Source organism: Anastrepha obliqua, chromosome 4 (genome assembly GCF_027943255.1).
Source record: "Anastrepha obliqua isolate idAnaObli1 chromosome 4, idAnaObli1_1.0, whole genome shotgun sequence".
NCBI lineage: Eukaryota > Metazoa > Arthropoda > Insecta > Diptera > Tephritidae > Anastrepha > Anastrepha obliqua.
The window spans coordinates 26714987-26733894 of record NC_072895.1 but is presented as its reverse complement, the minus strand read 5'-3'; the positions used below and the strand labels follow the sequence as shown (position 1 = coordinate 26733894).

Below are 18908 nucleotides of genomic sequence, written 5' to 3'. Positions count from 1 at the left end.
ATTTTTTATGGCCGGAATTGGATTGTATTGATCTGGACAACGCTTATTTTCAACAAGACGGCGCTACGTGCCATACAAGCAACGAAACCATTGATCTTTTACGGGAAAAGTTTCGGACCGTGTTATCTCTTGAAGAGGTGATCACCAAGATCTTGTGATTTAACACCTTGTGACTTTTTTGTTTGGAGCCACGTGAAAGAGAAGGTCTACGCCAACAGCGAACAGCCCAGGGTCGATTCAAGACCTCAAAGATGGAATTCGTGAGGCTAACGAGGACATAGGGCAGCCACTTTGCAATTCGGTTATGGAAAATTTCATGAAAAGGATATTGCCCTGTAAGCCTGGTCGTGGTGGTCATTTGCCTGATGTTATTTTACTTTATTAACGGCATACCTTCCTCTTTATAATGAAATAAACATCCGATCATATATATTAAAAAATAGCATTTTTCTTTGAATATCAAAATAACACATCTGTCGGAAAACCCTATACAACTGCCACCGCAAATACAGTATTGAATTTATAGTGGGAGAGAGACTTCGTCGCGAAGTACTGACGCTTCAACATCTCGCTCCCTCTCTCTTTCTCTCTCTATTAGCGCTCCCTCTGGGTTTTGAGGGCTGTGCTAGGGCTATCTTTCTAAGCAGATTGGATACGCAGGAGGGGAGATCCTGCGGGGACATAGGTAGATAGGTAAGTTGGCTGTCGCAACGACACACCTAGACCTTTCGTTGGTCCATTGTGATACCACTGGTGCGTATCCTTACCCTATGGGCTCCTTTTCAAACCATCCGGTAGTTTTAATAAACGAGCAAAGCTTCGTTAGTCTTAAATGCGCTATGTCCGCTACATCAGTTAAAAATTCCGTATCAAGAGGGCGCTCCTTATAGCTAAGCTTTCACACTCACATAAAAGGTGCCTGACTGTTTCCTCTTCTTCAGTGTTAAGACAGCTTCTACAGAAATCGAAATACGGGAGTCCCAGCGTGGCTGCCTATTAAACAATGACCAGTTAATACCCCTATCACTTTTCTTATAGCTTCTCTGTTAAATCTTAACAAGATTTTTGCTGCGCGGACATAGGTACCTCTTTTTTAACCGACGGAGCCAGGATAGAATCTGGGGTTGGAGTAGGGGTTTACTCTAGATCAGCCACTATTGCGGTCTCCTTTAAACTGCCGAAAACTAGTGGTATTTTTCAAGCAGAGACCTTCGGATCCTGCAGGAATGTCAAATGCTGAGGAATCGCTTTTGAGAGGGACATCTGAATATCTTTTCCGATAGTCAAGCTGCGACCAAGACCCTGTCGTCGCCATATTGTAGCTCTATTCAGTTCAACTGGTGATCTAAAGTCTCGAATGTGCGGGAAATTTTTCTCTTATCTGGGTTTCAGGTCATAGGAGCATAGAGGGAAATGAATTTGCCGACGAGCTTGTTAGGAAAGGATTGATAGCACCGGTTTCAGTTGTCCACATCTCAGACATCTGTGTCCCTTTTGACCCTTGTTAAAGGGTAACTGCATAATTTCTTTCTCAAAAAAGTGCAGGACAAAAGGAGTTCTATCTTATCGCGCGCTATCTCAAAAACACTTTGCCTTAGTACGACAGAAGCAGGACGCTGAAAATGCTGGGGATCCCCCGCCATGCAATTTCCAAACTCCAGTCATTGGGTGATCGGAGCGGAGAAGCTTGCACTTCCGTGCAACTATCATTGCAGAAGCTGTGGAGATCCAGCTGAGAAGGAATGCTACTTGTGGTGTATCCGTGGTCCTCTTCCCATCTAACTATTACGCTTTTACTCGTACTTTGTAAAAGAGAAACCATGCAACCTGTGGATTTTCCACCAGGGTATTTTTAATTACTTTTCCTATTTGTTGAAGTATTTGTGTGCGTGTGCCGAGTATGCATTTGTGCGACTAGTTGCATTTATGAATATATTTACAATTGTGCGCTCATATTTTTGAACAAGCGAATATTTTCATGCTCTCTTGCATGTTGCATGTTGCGCCAATTAGCTGCTACAATCAAATTCATCACTCAAATTCCCGACACAAACAGGAAATGCGACTGCTCTGCTACAATTGCAGGAAGTTAAGATCGAACTGACGTAACAGTTTTTGCATAATTTTTGTGCAATTCATTTATGTAGCTGAGCCACTTCTGCCTCGACTCGTCACAGATTTTCGTTTTCCCATAAAAGTATGCGAGTGTATGACAAACCAAATCTTTGATTAAATAAAGTATGCACATTCTTTTCCTGTTGATTACTAGAGGGATTCGAAATGGGAAGAAATGGTTAAGACGAATGATCTTAATGCCCCTCTGAGGTTTTCACTAAGCCAACTGTTTGAAGAGCAACTTTTTCGTACCCTGCGTGCAACAGCAAAAGCGAGCCACTGAGTAATCAATATCACGAATGCAGACTGGTTCTGGCTGTTGGTACCAAATATTCTTCGTAGATATCTTACTGTTATTCGTCTGCCGCGGAACATTTTGAACAGTTTTTGTCTGATTTAATTCTTGTTTAACTCAGCACTAATTCAAATTCCAATTCCTTCACATTTTTGTGGCAGTTGTAGATAGGAAGGTAAGTGAAATGATTGAAGTACCACTCGGACACTCCCCAAGCAGCACTGAGACGTCGTTTTCATACCATTATGAGACCTGTAACAGGCTGATATCTCCAGTCAGCTAAAGCTGTTGATGTAATGGAAAAGATTTATGGCATTTAGTTTGGCGAACTGCCCCAGGTTGTCGAGGAAAGCAGCACTCAGAGACCTTAATCGTCTGGCTGCCCAATCCCGGACATTTGCAGAGAAAATGCTCAGTAGTCTTCTACCCTGAAAGGTTCACACAGCTTCTCCAATAGGAGTTGAATGGTAAACCTAGCTTTTCCGCGTGTGTGCCGGTCGTTCAATGACCGATTTTTGAAATAGCACATGACGAAATGAAGCTTCATCTTTTCTGTATTTTCCTGAGAAATAAGTTGTGCAATTCCTCTGTAAGTCAAGTAGATGCCGAAATCTGGGTAGGAGACCTCTGAGACCAATTCAGTCGACCTCCTCCTGGCAAGCTCGTCAGGAATTTAAATTCTCTCTATGTTCCCATGCCCTGGAATCCAGATCAGAGAATTGTTACCTGTACACCGACGATATTTGATCTCCTCGTTGCAGGAGTTACCAGTTTCGATATGCACCATAACATCGTTAGTGCCCTGATCGTTGCTTCGTTCCACTCTTGCCTACTTGGAAGTGTTGTGGCAGTTGTAGGGAACTTAATTCTTTAAAATTTTTATTGGAATATCTACATTCATATTCGATCCTTTACAATTAGATCTACTAGGACCTGATGCTAATGTTAAGTATAAGTGGCGTTAAGTATTCAGATTCTGCATCTACCAAGGACGCGTCATGTATCTGCTGTGTACCAGACATGGAAATTCATTGACCTTTTTCCTAGAGACTATGTGGCTATAATCTAATAATCTATAGTCTTATTCATTAGAACCACAATGAACTATTTTATTGATCTCCTGAGGGGATAATTTGCAATGTGAGTTGCGTTTGAGTTCAGTCTACTTGTGACCTTTAAGATCTGTAAAGCCTATTATTTGGCTTCAACGTTATGGTTGAGTTCCAGGTATACTTAGTTTTGAATTGACTGCCTCATGCGAAATATACAAAGTTTTTGCGTCAGACTCACAAAGAAATACTTCGGTTTTGATAATTTTTCTAAGCTCTTTCGTTACCATATCGGTTCCCGTAACCAGACAAGTGAGATGTGTACACATTCAGCTGCTCAGTTCAACTTTAACCCGAGTGGGAGTTTACTACTGCTAATAGTGACTAGCTTGCCACAGAATAGAATAATATAGGGACTAAACGGGCATAGGGACAAAGTAATGCGTCTGCATACAAAGATTCGAGATTGACGGTACCGAGCTGAAATGAGTTAACGAGTAACAAAAGGATACTTTGGCAGCATAATATCCCCAAATGGTGGCTCAAAAGAAGGCAAGAAGTCATTACGAACCGCATAAAAAATGCCAAGCATCCCTTCAAAATCCCTTCAAAATATCTGGTGATCATCTATAATCACACGAAACACCAAGATAAAAATTGTCAAATCAAACATCAAGCCAGTTTATTGTACGGCTGCGAAACTTGGAACTTTGCAGTTACAGGCATGCAATGCTACAAGTCTTTGTGAATCGCAGACTGCGGATAGTGCTCACAAATGCAAATGTCCAAATAAAATGCATTTTCTGGCCCAACACCATACAAAACAGCAGGCTGTGGAATGGCACCAACCAAACTCCAAAACGAACGGAAGTCCTGAAAACGAAATGAGGCTGACTTGGGCACATTCTTAGAAGAGAATCAAGTTATATCACACCCACTGCAATGGATTGGAATTCACAAGGATACCGACGAAGCGAGAAGGAGTTTAGAAATGGAGATAAAGAAAACCAACGAAAGTTGAAACAAGTTGAAGAAGATTGCCTCTGATGGAGTAGAATAGAGGAAGATTGTTGTGGCCCTTTGCTCCTTCGCGGAACCATAGGGAATTATATACTTATATATTATATATCTCGGAGCGCTTATACTTATAATGGCAAGGGAGCCTGCGGTTAATGTATTTCCTCTCTTGTAAGGTACCCCTTATTTGAGCTTCAATTCATTCACCAAATAAGACTGAATATGAGCCATATGTGTCTGTGATTGGAAGTACTTTTTCTCATAAGGTTTATTTTGGCAGATCACGCGAGACTACTGGCAAGCTAACTACATGATTTTTTCAGTAGTTATTGACATTTCATCATGGAAAGACTTACGCCTCAACAAATCGTACGAAACATTAAGACAATCGACGCTCTGTGAAAAGTGTTCAGCGATGAGACCTATTTTTGGTTTAATGATTACGTCAATAAGCGAAATTTCCCTATTTGAGCTGAAGTGCAACCGAAATCCATTCAAGAAAAGCCATTACATCTATTGAAAACAGCCGTTTAGTGCGGCTATAAGACCCATGAGCTGGAGGAATAATCGGCCCATATTTCTGTAAAACCGAGGCTGGCGCCAATATAACAGTGAATGGTAAACGCTATCGCGCTATGATAAACGACTTTTTGATGCCGCAAATTGAAGCCCGCGACGTCCACAATGCTTGGTTCCAAGAAGACGGCAGACGGCGCTACTTGCCATACAGCCCGTGAAACAATGTTGCTTCGACCTTTCGGTGAGCAATTTATATCTCGTTTCGTACCAGTGAATTGCCACCAAATCGTGTGATATCACACCTTTGGTCTTTTATTTGTGGTGATATGTAAAGTCTAAAAGCTTTGTGGAGAAATCAGCTTCGACTGAGGCATTGGGAACCAAAATTACTAAAGTTATTCATGAGATACCATCCGACCGATCGAAGTCCTCGGCGAGTCATTCAAAATTGGTGTTTATGGATGGCCGAGCCATAGCGCAGTTGCGGTCAACATTTCAAAGGGATTATATATATCTATGTATAATTGGCGCGTACACCCTTTTTGTGTGTTTGGCCGAGCTCCTCCTCCTATTTGTGGTGTGCGTCTTGATGTTGTTCCACAAATGGAGGGACCTACAGTTTCAAGACGACTCCGAACGGCAGATATTTTATGAGGAGCTTTTTCATGGTAGAAATACACTCGGAGGTTTGCCATTGCCTGCCGAGGGGCGACCGCTATTAGAAAAATGTCTCTCTGTGAATTCCGAATGGTAGTCACGCACCAACCCATTCGGCTGCCTTTGGTACTTTTACACCCCAACAAAAATACAAACAACATTGCGTATGAAACTCAAGGGCCGCTTTCTTAATGAATCTCAAAATTGGCAGGCCAGGGTTTGATTGAAAAATAATGACCCTTCGCGCGCGGAGCGTCTTCCAAGCGATCAACCGAATCGGCGAAAATGATCGTGGGCGAAAATGATCGTTAAACCTGCCCCTTCCACTTTCGCGCGTGAAAGCTGTTTTAAAAGTGTGTTAGGATTTTGTAGTGGCGAAAATGCAGCGATCGTTGGAGCAACGTTACTCGATCAAATTTTGCGTAAAGCTAAACAAAACCAGTACCGAAACCATTGGGCTACTTAAGGAGGCTTACGGGGATCAATCTCTGTCCAGTGCTCAGGTAAAACGGCGGCACCCAAGATGGTGACCCAAGAAGGCGCGCATGTCGAAATACAAGGCCAAAACCATGCTATCATCTTTTTCGACTCTCGAGGTATCGTCCACAAGGAGTTTGTACCTCCAGGAAGCACTGTAAACGCGGCATTTTACAAAGAAGTGCTCCTTCGGCTGAAAAACCGCGTCGCCCCGGTTCGGCTCGACCTCGTCAACAATTGGACCATTCATCACGACAATACGCCGGCGCACACCGCCTTCGTCTGCACCTCTGCATTGGCCAAGATGGGGGTTCCGGTGCTTCTCCACCCTCCCTACAGCCCAGACCTGTCCCCTCCGGACTTCTTCTCGTTCCCCCCCCTGAAGAGAAAGCTGAAGGGGAGACGTTTTGACTCCATCGAGGCGATCCAAAAAACTGTGACAGCCGAATTGAACGCAATTCCGGCGGATGAGTTTAAAAAATGTTTCCTGCAGTGGAAAAACCGCTACCAGCGGTGTTTTGACGCTCAAGGGTCCTATTTTGAAGAATATTACTTGTATAAGCCAAAAGGTTTAATAAAACTGCTTAAAAAAAATAAGGCTCATTAATCAAACCCTTCAATCAAACCCTGTATAGTGGAAAACGCAACTTCGTCCTTTCAAGCGCTCATTAAACTTTCGGGCTGTTGTATGTAAGGGACAGCAGACATTACTTATCTATTGGATGGGTTCACATTAGGCACTGCCCGGTATTGATTTCAACCACTATACCAATGGTGGGTTATACTAGATAGATGAGCAAATTAGTTCTGTGTACACCCCATCTAAGTCAGAGCTGTCTAGTTATCTCACAAGTGAGCTTCGTGGTCCATCTAGTATTGGCTTAAGTTTTCTAAACCTATTTAAAAGAAAGCCAGAAATGCTGGACAATCTCTGTTGCAGTCAGGCATCTCACGCATTTATTCACCAACTACAATTTATGAAATATCAACAATATTGAATTTTGAATTTATCCTCCAGCAAACCAACGGCCGTATAAGGCAATCTGACTTACTCTGCACTAGCACTAGGAAAAAAGTAAATAAACAATATCGTCAAATGAAGAAAAGAAAAAAAATGAATTGCCTTCGGTACTCACCAGTCGTACGAAATATATCACCCTCATGTTGCCGCGTCAAATTGACAATATTGCCAGTGGGCTCCAGCAGCAAATTGGCACTGCTGCTGAGCAATTCATCGCCATGTTGGATCGGAATGTGCGTTGGTATTTTAGTGGCACCAGCAGTGGCCGCACTGCCCTTGCCACCGTGATTAGGTTGACGATTGCTCAAATTACCGTTGCTACCGCCAACAATGCCATCATTACTGCCACCGAAAGCACCAAAATCACCACCATCAAAATCGCCATTATTGCCACTTTCAACAGCAGCTGCAGCAACAATTGGGCGGTCAGCACTTGAGTTAACGCCATTGCTGCTAGCAGTCGGAACGATGTGCGCATCAGCCTCTGCATTTACCATAGCGGCAGCTGCACCGGCTGCTGCTGCCAACGATGTGGCACCAATTACCTCGCCGTTATGTATCGTTGCCAAGGCGGCTGTGGCGGCAATTGTTGATGCGGCGGTCTCATCGCTGGGAAGGACGATGTGCGTGCCATGTTTCGTTAATATTGCTGTTGTTGTTGTTGTTGTTGCTGTTGCGATTGACGCTTCGTGCGTGCGCGCTGTGGTTAGTGGTATAGCATTGCTGTGCCATATGCTGCAGCACAGCAACACTGTTGCTACAAATTGCGTACCCAACATGTTGCCAGCAACATGGCGTTTGTAGGCCTGCAACAGCGACGGCAGCAATGCGAATGGCATAAACGTGAGACCAACTAAGGAATCTGTTGTTTAGCGGCTGGTGTTGTTTGTCGATTTTTGTTTTTGCTTTTGATTTTTTGCTTCCCAAAATTTCACTAATGCCGTTAGAAATGTATTGCCAGGTATTAGGTAAATTTTGCTAACGATTGCGAATAGTTTGCAGCCTTTCTTGTTGTTGTTGTTGTTGTTGTTGTAGTTGCTCTTCCTGATGTCTTGCTTGTGGCCTGCTGTGCTGCGCTGCCACACGTGCATTCTCAGTGGAGGCCATTCATTTTGGTTGCCTTGCCGTTGATGTTTTTAGCTGTTTTGTTATTGCATTCGCGGCTCTCCCCGCCGTTGCTCTGCCTGCACACAAAAATGATCGATGGCTGTGCGCCAGAACAACCCGCTGTTCTGTACTATTTTGCAGCCTTTTTCTGCACGGGCACCACCAGTATAAGCCAAATCAATTATTGAGTAACTTTTCCCGGAGAGGAGGCTTTAGTTTGCTTTGACGGTAGTTAAATTGTTCTTACTGCTATTTGAATTCCTCCTCCCTTTTTCTTTTTGGTAGTGAATTTCGAGTTTGACGCCGTCGTAAAATTTTATTGCAAAAATACTTGTCGTTTCTTTTTCGGCTCGTCATTGACTCATTATTGACTCGTTGTCGTCAATTTCTGAGCGGAGTATTGATTGTTGGCATATCTGCAACGAAAAATCATCAAAAGGGCATTTAAAAAATCAAAAAAAAACTTTCTAATTTATAAAATTTCCGCACAGCTGGATAGTAAAAACTAAGCATCAAACTAAAAATGAACAAACGAAATTCTGTGTTGTTTTTCTAGGCGACGTCGAAGGTTAATTGTGCCTTTGCTTAAGTGCTTCGCTGGCAGTCAAATGAGTGACTTGTAAACAGTATTTATGCAAATTTTGCGACTGGCAAAAAACCTTGCCTTGCGATCAACAAGATTGGAGGCAGGTGGGTTGGCTGTCAAACGTGCCGAAGCAATTAAGCGTCGTACAGGACAGCCTTTCGAAAATTGATGTACTTACACTACAGTGGCTACGATACTGCGTTCATAAACTACTTGCACAATCTTTATTTTTTGAAAGGATGTGCCGTTATGTGTTTGATGACCAAGCTATGACCGTCCATCATACGGATAAATATAGCGCTTGAGTCCGTTCTTTTTAACTGGTATAGTAAAATGTTATACGCAGCTCACTCTCTCCATGTAGCGTAACCATTATTTGTAGCAATGCACTTTTTCCACTTAAGAAGTGGTCACTCAGTGTTGCACAAACGATGTACATAGAGTCAAAAACTATCGAACATTTTTATCATAGAATTTACATTTTTAAATACAGCTTGACTCCAATATGCGATTCTGTGCATTCAAATACGCGGGCTGCTACTCAAGTCTGTGGATATGGCAACATCAGTGTGCATATATCAGTTTTGAAATTTTCTTGAAAAATTCTGACATTTTTACTACTACAATTTTTTTTGTTTATTTGCTTGACAATACATTGAATACAAAAAAATTATTGTAACATTACATTTCAGTGTCGTTCCTAGTCGCAATATATGGCAAGCAGGGCACGTGCCATGGGCACCACTCTAGGGGGCCGCAAAGTGACTTTGTATATTTAATGTTTTTGAACTTTATTTTTAATTAAAGATACAAGAAGTCAGGATAGTCGACTCTCTAATCTGTATACTCGCCAGCGAGAAAAACTGAAACGTATACTATCCGCGCCCGTCTACGCTGTTTAAAGTCAAAGCCGGCTTAGCTGATGACTGCCGGTGATTCGAAAAACTTCGAACAGCATGAAGGGGCGCGAGCGCTACGGAGAAAGCAGTATGTGCGATCGAGAGAGAACATCGAGGTGGGAAGCGAAGGACCGTCCCCCTTCTGAACATTTTATGTCTTTGATTAAATTCTAGAAGTACTTGAAGAAATGACCGAAGACAAGAATCAAACAAGTGAAACAAGAAGTGATGCCCAGCAACTAAACAACCGAATGTTGAGATATGATTTCTTGACTTGGCTGGGATTTTGGAATAAAGTACTAATTCGCATTGACCGCGTTCAAAAGAGGCTGCAGGATCCTACGATGAATTTTCACGATGCTGCTGAAGATTTGAAGGCTCTTCAAAATTATTTAGAAAATGAAAGCGGAGCTATTGGTGATAGTTCACTCGAGAAAGGAATAATTTTATGTAAAAGTGGGACGTTGCAACTGAAAGACCCCGAAGAAGAATAAAAAATATGGATGGTGAGATTTCGATTAATGCAGGTTTGAGTGCCATCGAAGAAATGAAAAGGGTCTTGGAAGAAACAGGTGATCGACTATTTCAAGAAATGAACGGAAAATTCGTACGGTTGAATCAAATCGATGAAAAATTTAGATTCCTTCTGAATGTTGAAGATCTTATTTCTCAGGAAAAAGAATATAATCTCAAAAAAAAAGTGCAACGAGTAAGGGCAATTCTACGTGAGTGATATTGATGGAAACGAACTTTGCGAAGAAATTCTTAACTGCAGGATGTTGCTCACGAGCCGAAAAAACACCATTGCAAGTCCAAACACACTTCTCGAATTGATTGTTCAGTTCGGAGATGAACACGTGTTCCCGAATCTTCGCGGCTTAATTCGAATTCTACTGATAATATCAGTTTACCTTGCTAGCTGCGAGAGATCCTTCAGCAAGTTAAAAGTTATGTTGTCTTATTGAAAAGCTACAATGGGTGAAGAAAGATTGAGCGATTTGGCGATATTAAGTGTAGAAGCGTTATTTAAGAGCTACAATTGCCTAAGTCATACAAACCGATTAGCCTTAGCGCAATTTTCTCAAAACTATGGAAAAAGCTTGGATCAGCCCACAAGGGAAACTTCAATTTGTCTACCAACAATGCAAATCTACTGAGACTGCAGCACAGTTCTGGAACTATTTTTGAAAAAGCTATTGAATCAAAACAAATCGCACTTTTCGCTTTTATTGAAATAACAGCAGCTTTCGATAATACCTTCTGCTCAAATATGAACGAGACGTTATCAATAAAACGGTCCGCGGATACATATGGCAAAAATACATTTTTTGTCTTTTGGTAGGACTGTTATAAGCTTACATGGCAAATTTCAGCATGATATGTCACATAGTTTGTTTTCTGTGCTACTGTAAACAAGTCAAGCTCGAGTGTGTTCTTCGAATTCTCTTTTATGACTTCAATTGTCTCAAAATGTTTTCCACGGAGCGGCAACTTGAGCTTGGGAAACAGGAAAAAGTCACATGGAGCCATATCAGGCGAATACGGTGCTTGCGGAACGATATTAACATTATTTTTGTTCAAATAATCGCGAACAAGACGTGATGTGTGAGCTGGTGCATTATCGTGATGCAAGAACCATGACTTGTTGTCCCACAATTCCTTCCTTTTAAGACGAATGTTCTCGGGCAAACGCTTTAAAACGTCTAAATAATATTCAGCGTTAACCGATTTTGCGATTTGTGCGATTTTCAAGCACAATTTCCTTTACTTTTCCAATGTTTTCGTCGTTTACTGATGTTGCTGGATGACGTTCATGAGGCAAGTTTTCAACCGATGTGCGGCCTTCTTTGAACGATTTGTACCACTGGAAAACACGTGCACGCGATAGAGCAGAGTCCCCATAGGTTGTCTGGAAACATTTTTAAGGCGTCTGAAGCCGAAATTTTGTTGGAATAACAAAATTTCAAACAAATTCTTTGTTCAACTTGAATTTCCATCGTTAAATTCGAAGAACACACTCGAGCTTGACTTGTTTACAGTAGCACAGAAAACAAACTATGTGACATATCATGCTGAAATTTGCCATGTAAGCTTATAACAGTCCTACCAAAAGACAAAAAATGTATTTTTGCCATATGTCATCCGCGGACCGTTTTATTGATAACATCTCGTTCATATTTGAGCAGAAGATACATCCTATGAAGCAATCAACAATACCTTATCTGAAAAGGACGTACCTGAATCCATAATAAAATGGATTATATCAATTTTGGAATTCAGAACGATCAGTGTATAATTAGGATGAAAAATAAAGTCTATCAAGACCAAAAGAGGTTGCCCGCAATGGAGAGTACCTCCTCTCCTCTTCTTTGGGAACTAATAATAGAGGCACTTCTCCACAAACTGAACAATCTAGAATTCCACACTCAAGTTTCTGCTGATAACCTGGTAATACACATAGTAGGCAACAAGCCCTCAGTACAGTACATACATATAATGAACAAATGGTGCGCCGATATCCATCGAAAACTTCACTAGTGCCGTTCACTGGGAAAAGGAATATTAACATTAAATATCCTGTCCTAAATAAATCGACTCTTCAACTCTTCACAGAAGCGAACTACCTTTGTATCAACCTTGACAAAACACCCACTTGGAAATCTCATCTTGAGAAAGTTACTGCAAAACCACAAGAGGATTCTTTGTCTGAAATGATCTCAAAAAATTGTACCACCTCATCTGCGTCGGTATAACAGGAGCAATGAAAAAATGCCCAAATGACGCATTAAGGTGTTCCTGTGCATACCATTGCTTCCCATTTTAATTGAAAAAGAAGCGTATTTGAGCACCTTAAGATTAAAAGCATCTCCGATCTAAAAATTGGAAAAAAATCCTTTTCTTTTAGGGTGGATATATTGCCTCCCAAACCCATTCTCTTCAGGAGTTTCCAAGTTCTAATTAATGAATGTACGGCCTTGAAAAATTATACTATCACCATCAAATCCGGATCCCATTAAATATCGTTTTTAATTTTTTTTTTATTGTAGCATTAAACATTTTTTTTATTGTAAAAAAAAAATCCTAAAAATACCCTGAATTTTCGAGCTCTAGACCACCGGGACCCCTTACACTTCCACAGCCAAAGAATAGCCGAGGCAAATGAAATTAAAAACGCAAAGTAATTTCAAACGCTAGTTTGATCCTCAGTAGCCATTCAGAACCTCCAACAAAGGTCTATAAAGGTTTTTGCCCAATTGAAACTTCTCTACAATACACAAAATTCCGTAATTAAAAATTACATTAAACGTCAATTATGCAGCTAAAATAAAGAGAGTTAAGAGCGATTTTTCCTTGCAATTATTTCGAAGCTGAAGCTCCTTCCAAATGGTTCTTTTGCATTCTTTTGTAGGGACACAAGCACAAAAGCTTTACTGTTTTTTCTGCCATAGCGCGCTTTTTTTTTTGCTGTTCCCGCTCAGACAGCTTGCCATGAGGGCCTCTAGATTTATTTAATCGTTTATTTTCGAACATTCATAAAAGCTATTGACTACTTTTCTACTATGCATCCTTTCATTCAGACCAATAATTTCAAATTCTCTATGTACTTTTTCTCCATGCTTTTTGTTTTCATTATTCTCACAGTTCGATTTATAAACTCACATGTATAGTAAAAAAGAAAGTTTTTCCTGTTTTTTAAATTTTTATTTTGTAGAAAATTGACTTCAACTCACTTGCTAAAGTAACTTCTCTGTGCATCTCCATAATCAACAACCAACCTACCAGACATCATAGCCGTCACTCTAACATCTACACACAACAACTCTATTAGTTTGATTTGGTTCATAGGTACAAAAATATGGTTACATCATCCATTTTGGTAGCGCACCTCCTTTTACGCTTTTTACTAGAGATGAAAAGGTGCGTGAAATCACTGCGGGATTTCGCAATTCTCCGCCTCAAACTTGGACATAAAGAGCATATTTCTGTTTGTTTTTCAGAATTTGTATAAGGATTCAATAAAAATGAACTACTCAGAACTTCCTATAACAAGAAAAAATGTTTAGTATTTTTTAGTAGCGTTGCCACCTGAAGTTTTTTGAAAAAATTGGAATTTATTATATGCACATGAAACAAAATGCGTTGAAGTGAATGAGCAAAGCTTTTAATTAAAATCATTTGTATATGGCGTTGCCACCTAACTCATAACGTGCAAGTGATTAATAAAAATACTGATGAATTAAGTTTCAGGATGTGAGTATCACGCAAATTATGAGCGGAGACATTTAAATTAAAACTTATTTTTAGAATGGCGTTGCCACTTATTTTTCAATTCAAGAAGTATCGCAATTTATTACACATTTCAATTGAATATTTAGACATAGGTATTAAATGAAAGGTGTTTAAGAATGATTTAATAAAAAAATATATTCAGTTGGCGTTGCCACCTTTTTTTGTAAATTAAGCGATTGATTAAAAAAATAATTGCAAAAAAATATATGTACGAGTATATGCATGTATCACGATAAAAGTGTAGATAGCTTTAATCCAATAACATTTTTAAATAGCGTTGCCAATTGAGTTTAAAGAAAAATTTTAATTAATATTAACAAAATTTAATTAGAGGTTGGAATATGAGCTTCAAACGAAATGTGTTTAAAGGAATGGGCAAAGCTTATAATTAAAATTGTTTGTGTATGGCGTTGCCACCTACTCATAACGTGCAAGTGGTTAATAAAAATATTGACGAATTAAGTTTTAGAATGTGAGTATCACGCAAATTATGAGCGGAGACATTTAAATTAAAACTTATTTTTAGAATGGTGTTGCCACTTGTTTTTCAATTCAAGAAGTATTACAATTTATTACACATTTATATTGAATACTAAGCCATAGGTATTAAATGAAGGATGTTTAAGCATGCCTTAATAAAAAATAAATTTAGTTGGCGTTGCCACCTATTTTTTGTAAATAAAGCAATTGATTACAAAAATATATTTATTGGAAAAAAAGTATATATACACGTATTAAGGTAAAAGTATAGATAATTTTAATCCAATAATATTTCTAAATAGCGTTGCCAATTGAGTTTAAAGAAAAATTTTAATTAATAACTAAATTTAATTAGAGGTTGGGATATGAGCTTCAAACGAAATGTGTTCAAAGGAATGATCAACGCTTTTAATTAAAATTATTTATTCGTGGCGTTGCCACCTAACTCTTGCACCTAAGATGCAAATGATAAATAATAAATAGATGAATTATGTTTTAGAATGTGGGCATCACGAAAATTATGATCGTGGACATTTTAATTAATAATTATTTTTATAACAGCATTGCCACCAAAAGAACTGAAACTCTCTAATAGCGGAGGTGATCCAGCAATAGTCAAATGGGTAAGCGATATACTAAGCCAAAGAATACTTCCGGCCTCTCTGGGGCTGGTTACCTTAAGTATAATGACCGGGAAAGGATGATATCCTGGCCGACAACCTAGTACAAACTCTTAATAATAAAGGGTACACAACAATAACCTATGCAAATGGCATTTCTGTAATAATTAAAGGCGACCACGAAAGGATCATAAAGGACTTGATGCAAGACGCGTTAAATATAACCTGGGAATGGTGTAGCACAGAGGAACTATCAATGAACCCTGTCAAAACCACTATTGTCCCCTTTACCAGAAAAATAAGTTTAAATAAACCCACTTTGGAAATAAATTGAATAGAGGTACCTCTAAAGGTAGAAGGTAAATATCTAGAGATTATTCTGGATAAAAAACACACCTGGAAGGTCCACCTCAACTCAGTAATAAAAAAGGCAACGAAAACGAAAAACTTTTGGACAACAAACCAACTTTTGGGTAAATCCAGGGGTCTGAAATAACCTTCTGGATCTACACCCAAATGGTAAGCCCTATTATACAATATGAGGCATTGGAATGGTGGACAAAAACCAATAACATTACAGCTGTATCAAAACTGTGTAGACTACAAAGGCTGGCGTGCCTAAGCATAACAGGCCCTATAAGAACTACCCCAACTGCTGGAAGGAAGCGCTTTTAAATCCACCACCGCTACATTTAGCAATAACAAAATGGTGCGGAAGCGGTAGTTAGATTCTGGATGAATCACCACTCTAACCAACACTTAGCAATACAAGAGGAGGCTACTATGCAATCACTCTCCTTTCATACGAAAGAAAAACTTAAACCAAGAGATCTTACTGGACGCCAAAATATCCTAAAGAGCATTGAACATGCAACACGCATGACCCAGGCGTATGACCACACGTACTCAATTTTACTAAGAGATATAAGGTTATCTTCACGTCTAAGGAACATTAGAACACTAGCCTAGCCTAGCTACATGGACGACACACGCAAAAATGGTATACAGATGGATTCGAAAAGCTCCAGCGGGTAGGAGTAGGAATAGTGGGGCCTAGAGCACACAAACCTTTAACACTAAGTACAGATACCACAATTTTCAGAGCGCAGCTTTTCGCCATAATCGAGGCAGTGGTAATCGTATCCTCAAGAGGGTTCAAAAAGTAAAAATTAAAATACTTTGAAACCATTACCATTACCAACCCAACAAATTTGGGCTCTAAGACTACATGCCCAAAGACGTTCTAAAAATTCTGAATAAAGATTTTTCGTGATTTTTGTTATATATATTACTGTGGGCAAAAAGTAAGGTGAATTTATTTGTCAAACTTCGCGGGATTAAAATTTCGCTCTAGTTATTTTTTTCATGAGTTGGCAGCACTGTTAATAACATCTGAGCCAACTTTCATGTGAATGTCATTATCAGTAATATATTTACGCTTGTGTTTACCAAACGACCAATAGTGCATTTTTCGATTTTTACAATGTCTGATTTGATTAAGCAGAGAAGTGCCATCAAATTTTGTTAGTGGAATGAAATTTCGGCTGCGGAAACGTTTAACATGTTGCAGAAGGCATTTGGTGATTCGACCATGTCGCAGAAAAATGTTTATAAGTGGTGCAAAGACTTCAAAGAGGGTCGAGAACGTGTTGATGACTTGGAGCGCTCCGGACGACCATCGACGTCAACAGATGACCAACACGTCAATAAAGTGGAGGAGTTAGTGCTCAAAAATCGTCGGTTGACTGTTAAAGACCTTACTGAAATGATCGGAATATCAGAAGGATCTGTGAAAACCATTTTGAAATACCATTTGGGCCTACGAAAAGTCAAATCTCGTTTGGTACCGAAAACTCTCAATTTCTTGGAAAAAAGTCGTCGCGTTGATGTGTGTGAAACAATGCTTTCAGACTATCAGGACAAGTTCAAATGCATCATTATGGGCGATGAGACTTGGATTTATGCTTACGACCCTGAAACAACCGACCAAACAAGCGAATATCGTGCTAAAGGCGAGGCCAGACCGAAAAGAGCACGTCAAAGTCGTTCAAAAATAAAGGTCATGATGACAGTTTTTTTCGATTTTCGTGGTTATGGTGCACTATGAATTCCTTCCACCTGGCCAAACTGCTAATAAGGAATATTATTTGAGCGTTATGCGTCGTTTACGTGAAGCAATTCGTCTAAAAAGACCAGAATTATGGGCCAACAACTCTTGGTTTTTGCATCACGATAATGCACCGTCTCACACTGCACTCGTTCTTCGTGACCATTTCGCCAAAAATTCCACGCATATCGTTCCGCAACCACCGTATTCGCCTGATTTGGCTCCGTGTGACTTCTGGCTATTCCCAAAACTCAAGAGACTACTCCGGGGAACGCGTTTCGAGTCGATTGAGGAGAAAAGCTGAATCGAAGAAGGTGCTGATGGCTATACCGGAAATGGACTATTTGGCATGTTTTGTGGATTGGAAAAATCGTTGGCATAATCGTTGGTATTTCATCGAGAGGGGATTATTTTGAAGGGGATGAAATTGATTTACAAGAATAAAGATTTTTCATTTTACAACCAAATTCACCTTACTTTTTGCCCACAGGTATTACGTTTTATACGTGTTACGTTTTATACTTCGCTAATTTTTGTTTTACAATACACACAAAGAGCTTTGAAACCGTTGAAGGTTTGGAAATAGACCAACTTTAAACTGAGCTGTGATAGAGGTAACTTTCCAAGCATCTATGAATTGTCCATAAGCTAACGATTTAATAAAAATTATCAGAAGTGGATAGCCAAGAGCAGAGAATTTTTGACGACAAAAAAAGATGATAAACCATCAACACCCGCTTGCCATGAACCGTAGATGTGCTGAATACCATCCAAAATATCATCAACAGTTAACTGGAGAGAACTAAAATTAACAGAAGAAGCGGTATTTAGAGGTACAACTAGCGCATGGGACCCTTTTAACAAAAGCGCCGAAATACCGTCAACATCTGCCTCAGAGGAATGCTTTAGTTTAAATATAGCAAAAGGTATATCGTCAACTGAGCCAAAATCAGGTGTACATAGAATTAATATCAGATGAAAAGTCAAAATGAGGAACATCCTCAACACACACACAAAATTGATGATGTCACCCTCTATATTTTATTTAAATTAATTAAAAGAATATTTGCTGTGAAACAATTTTTCTCTTTGCAGTTTCTGCGCTCTTTTTAATCTTCACTTCACAGATTTTTAACAACATTTTCCTGTTAACACTGATAGGCCCAATAAATGCTGGCATTACGTAAACGTATCTGTAGCTGTTACCGTAAATATAACTGTAACATTAACTTAATTAATCAGCAACTGTCGCAGCATTTGTCAGTTCGATCAATTAGAAATATGCACATATGGGCATACATTTAAAAGCATTTTCGATGTGGCTTCACTTTCCGGTTTCACCAAGCCCACATCATTCCTCGGTGTCCACACACGGGTGCAATGCCTTTTAGCCGGCAGCAAAAATGAGATGACACGCTTCATTAGCTGCTAGTCAATGCAAGCCCAAAAGCACAAAAAGTGGTAATAACTTTTTCTGCTGTTGTTTTGAACGTCAGCACAAACAAAAAAAAAATAATGAAATGCACACAATTTGATGAGAAAATAAACAGGCGAGGAGTTGTTAGGCATTCAATGTGCGCTGCGCCAGTGAGGCTTGTGTTGCGCCCGCCTTTTTCACCTTGCAACTTCTGCAATTTCATGGGCGTTTCACTGCAGCAGACTTGTTTGA

The 18908-nt window shown here is 39.8% G+C and overlaps 1 protein-coding gene across 1 annotated transcript in view; it reads right to left on the bottom strand.

Annotated features, from left to right (window-relative positions):
• Positions 1 to 7989, bottom strand: part of LOC129244062 (uncharacterized) — a 68816-nt gene extending 60827 nt beyond the window's left edge. The window contains exon 1 of the mRNA XM_054881675.1: positions 7266 to 7989. Within this exon, the coding sequence (XP_054737650.1) occupies positions 7266 to 7989 (724 nt within the window). The remainder of the gene's footprint in view (positions 1 to 7265) is intronic.
• Positions 7990 to 18908: the final 10919 nt, after the last annotated feature.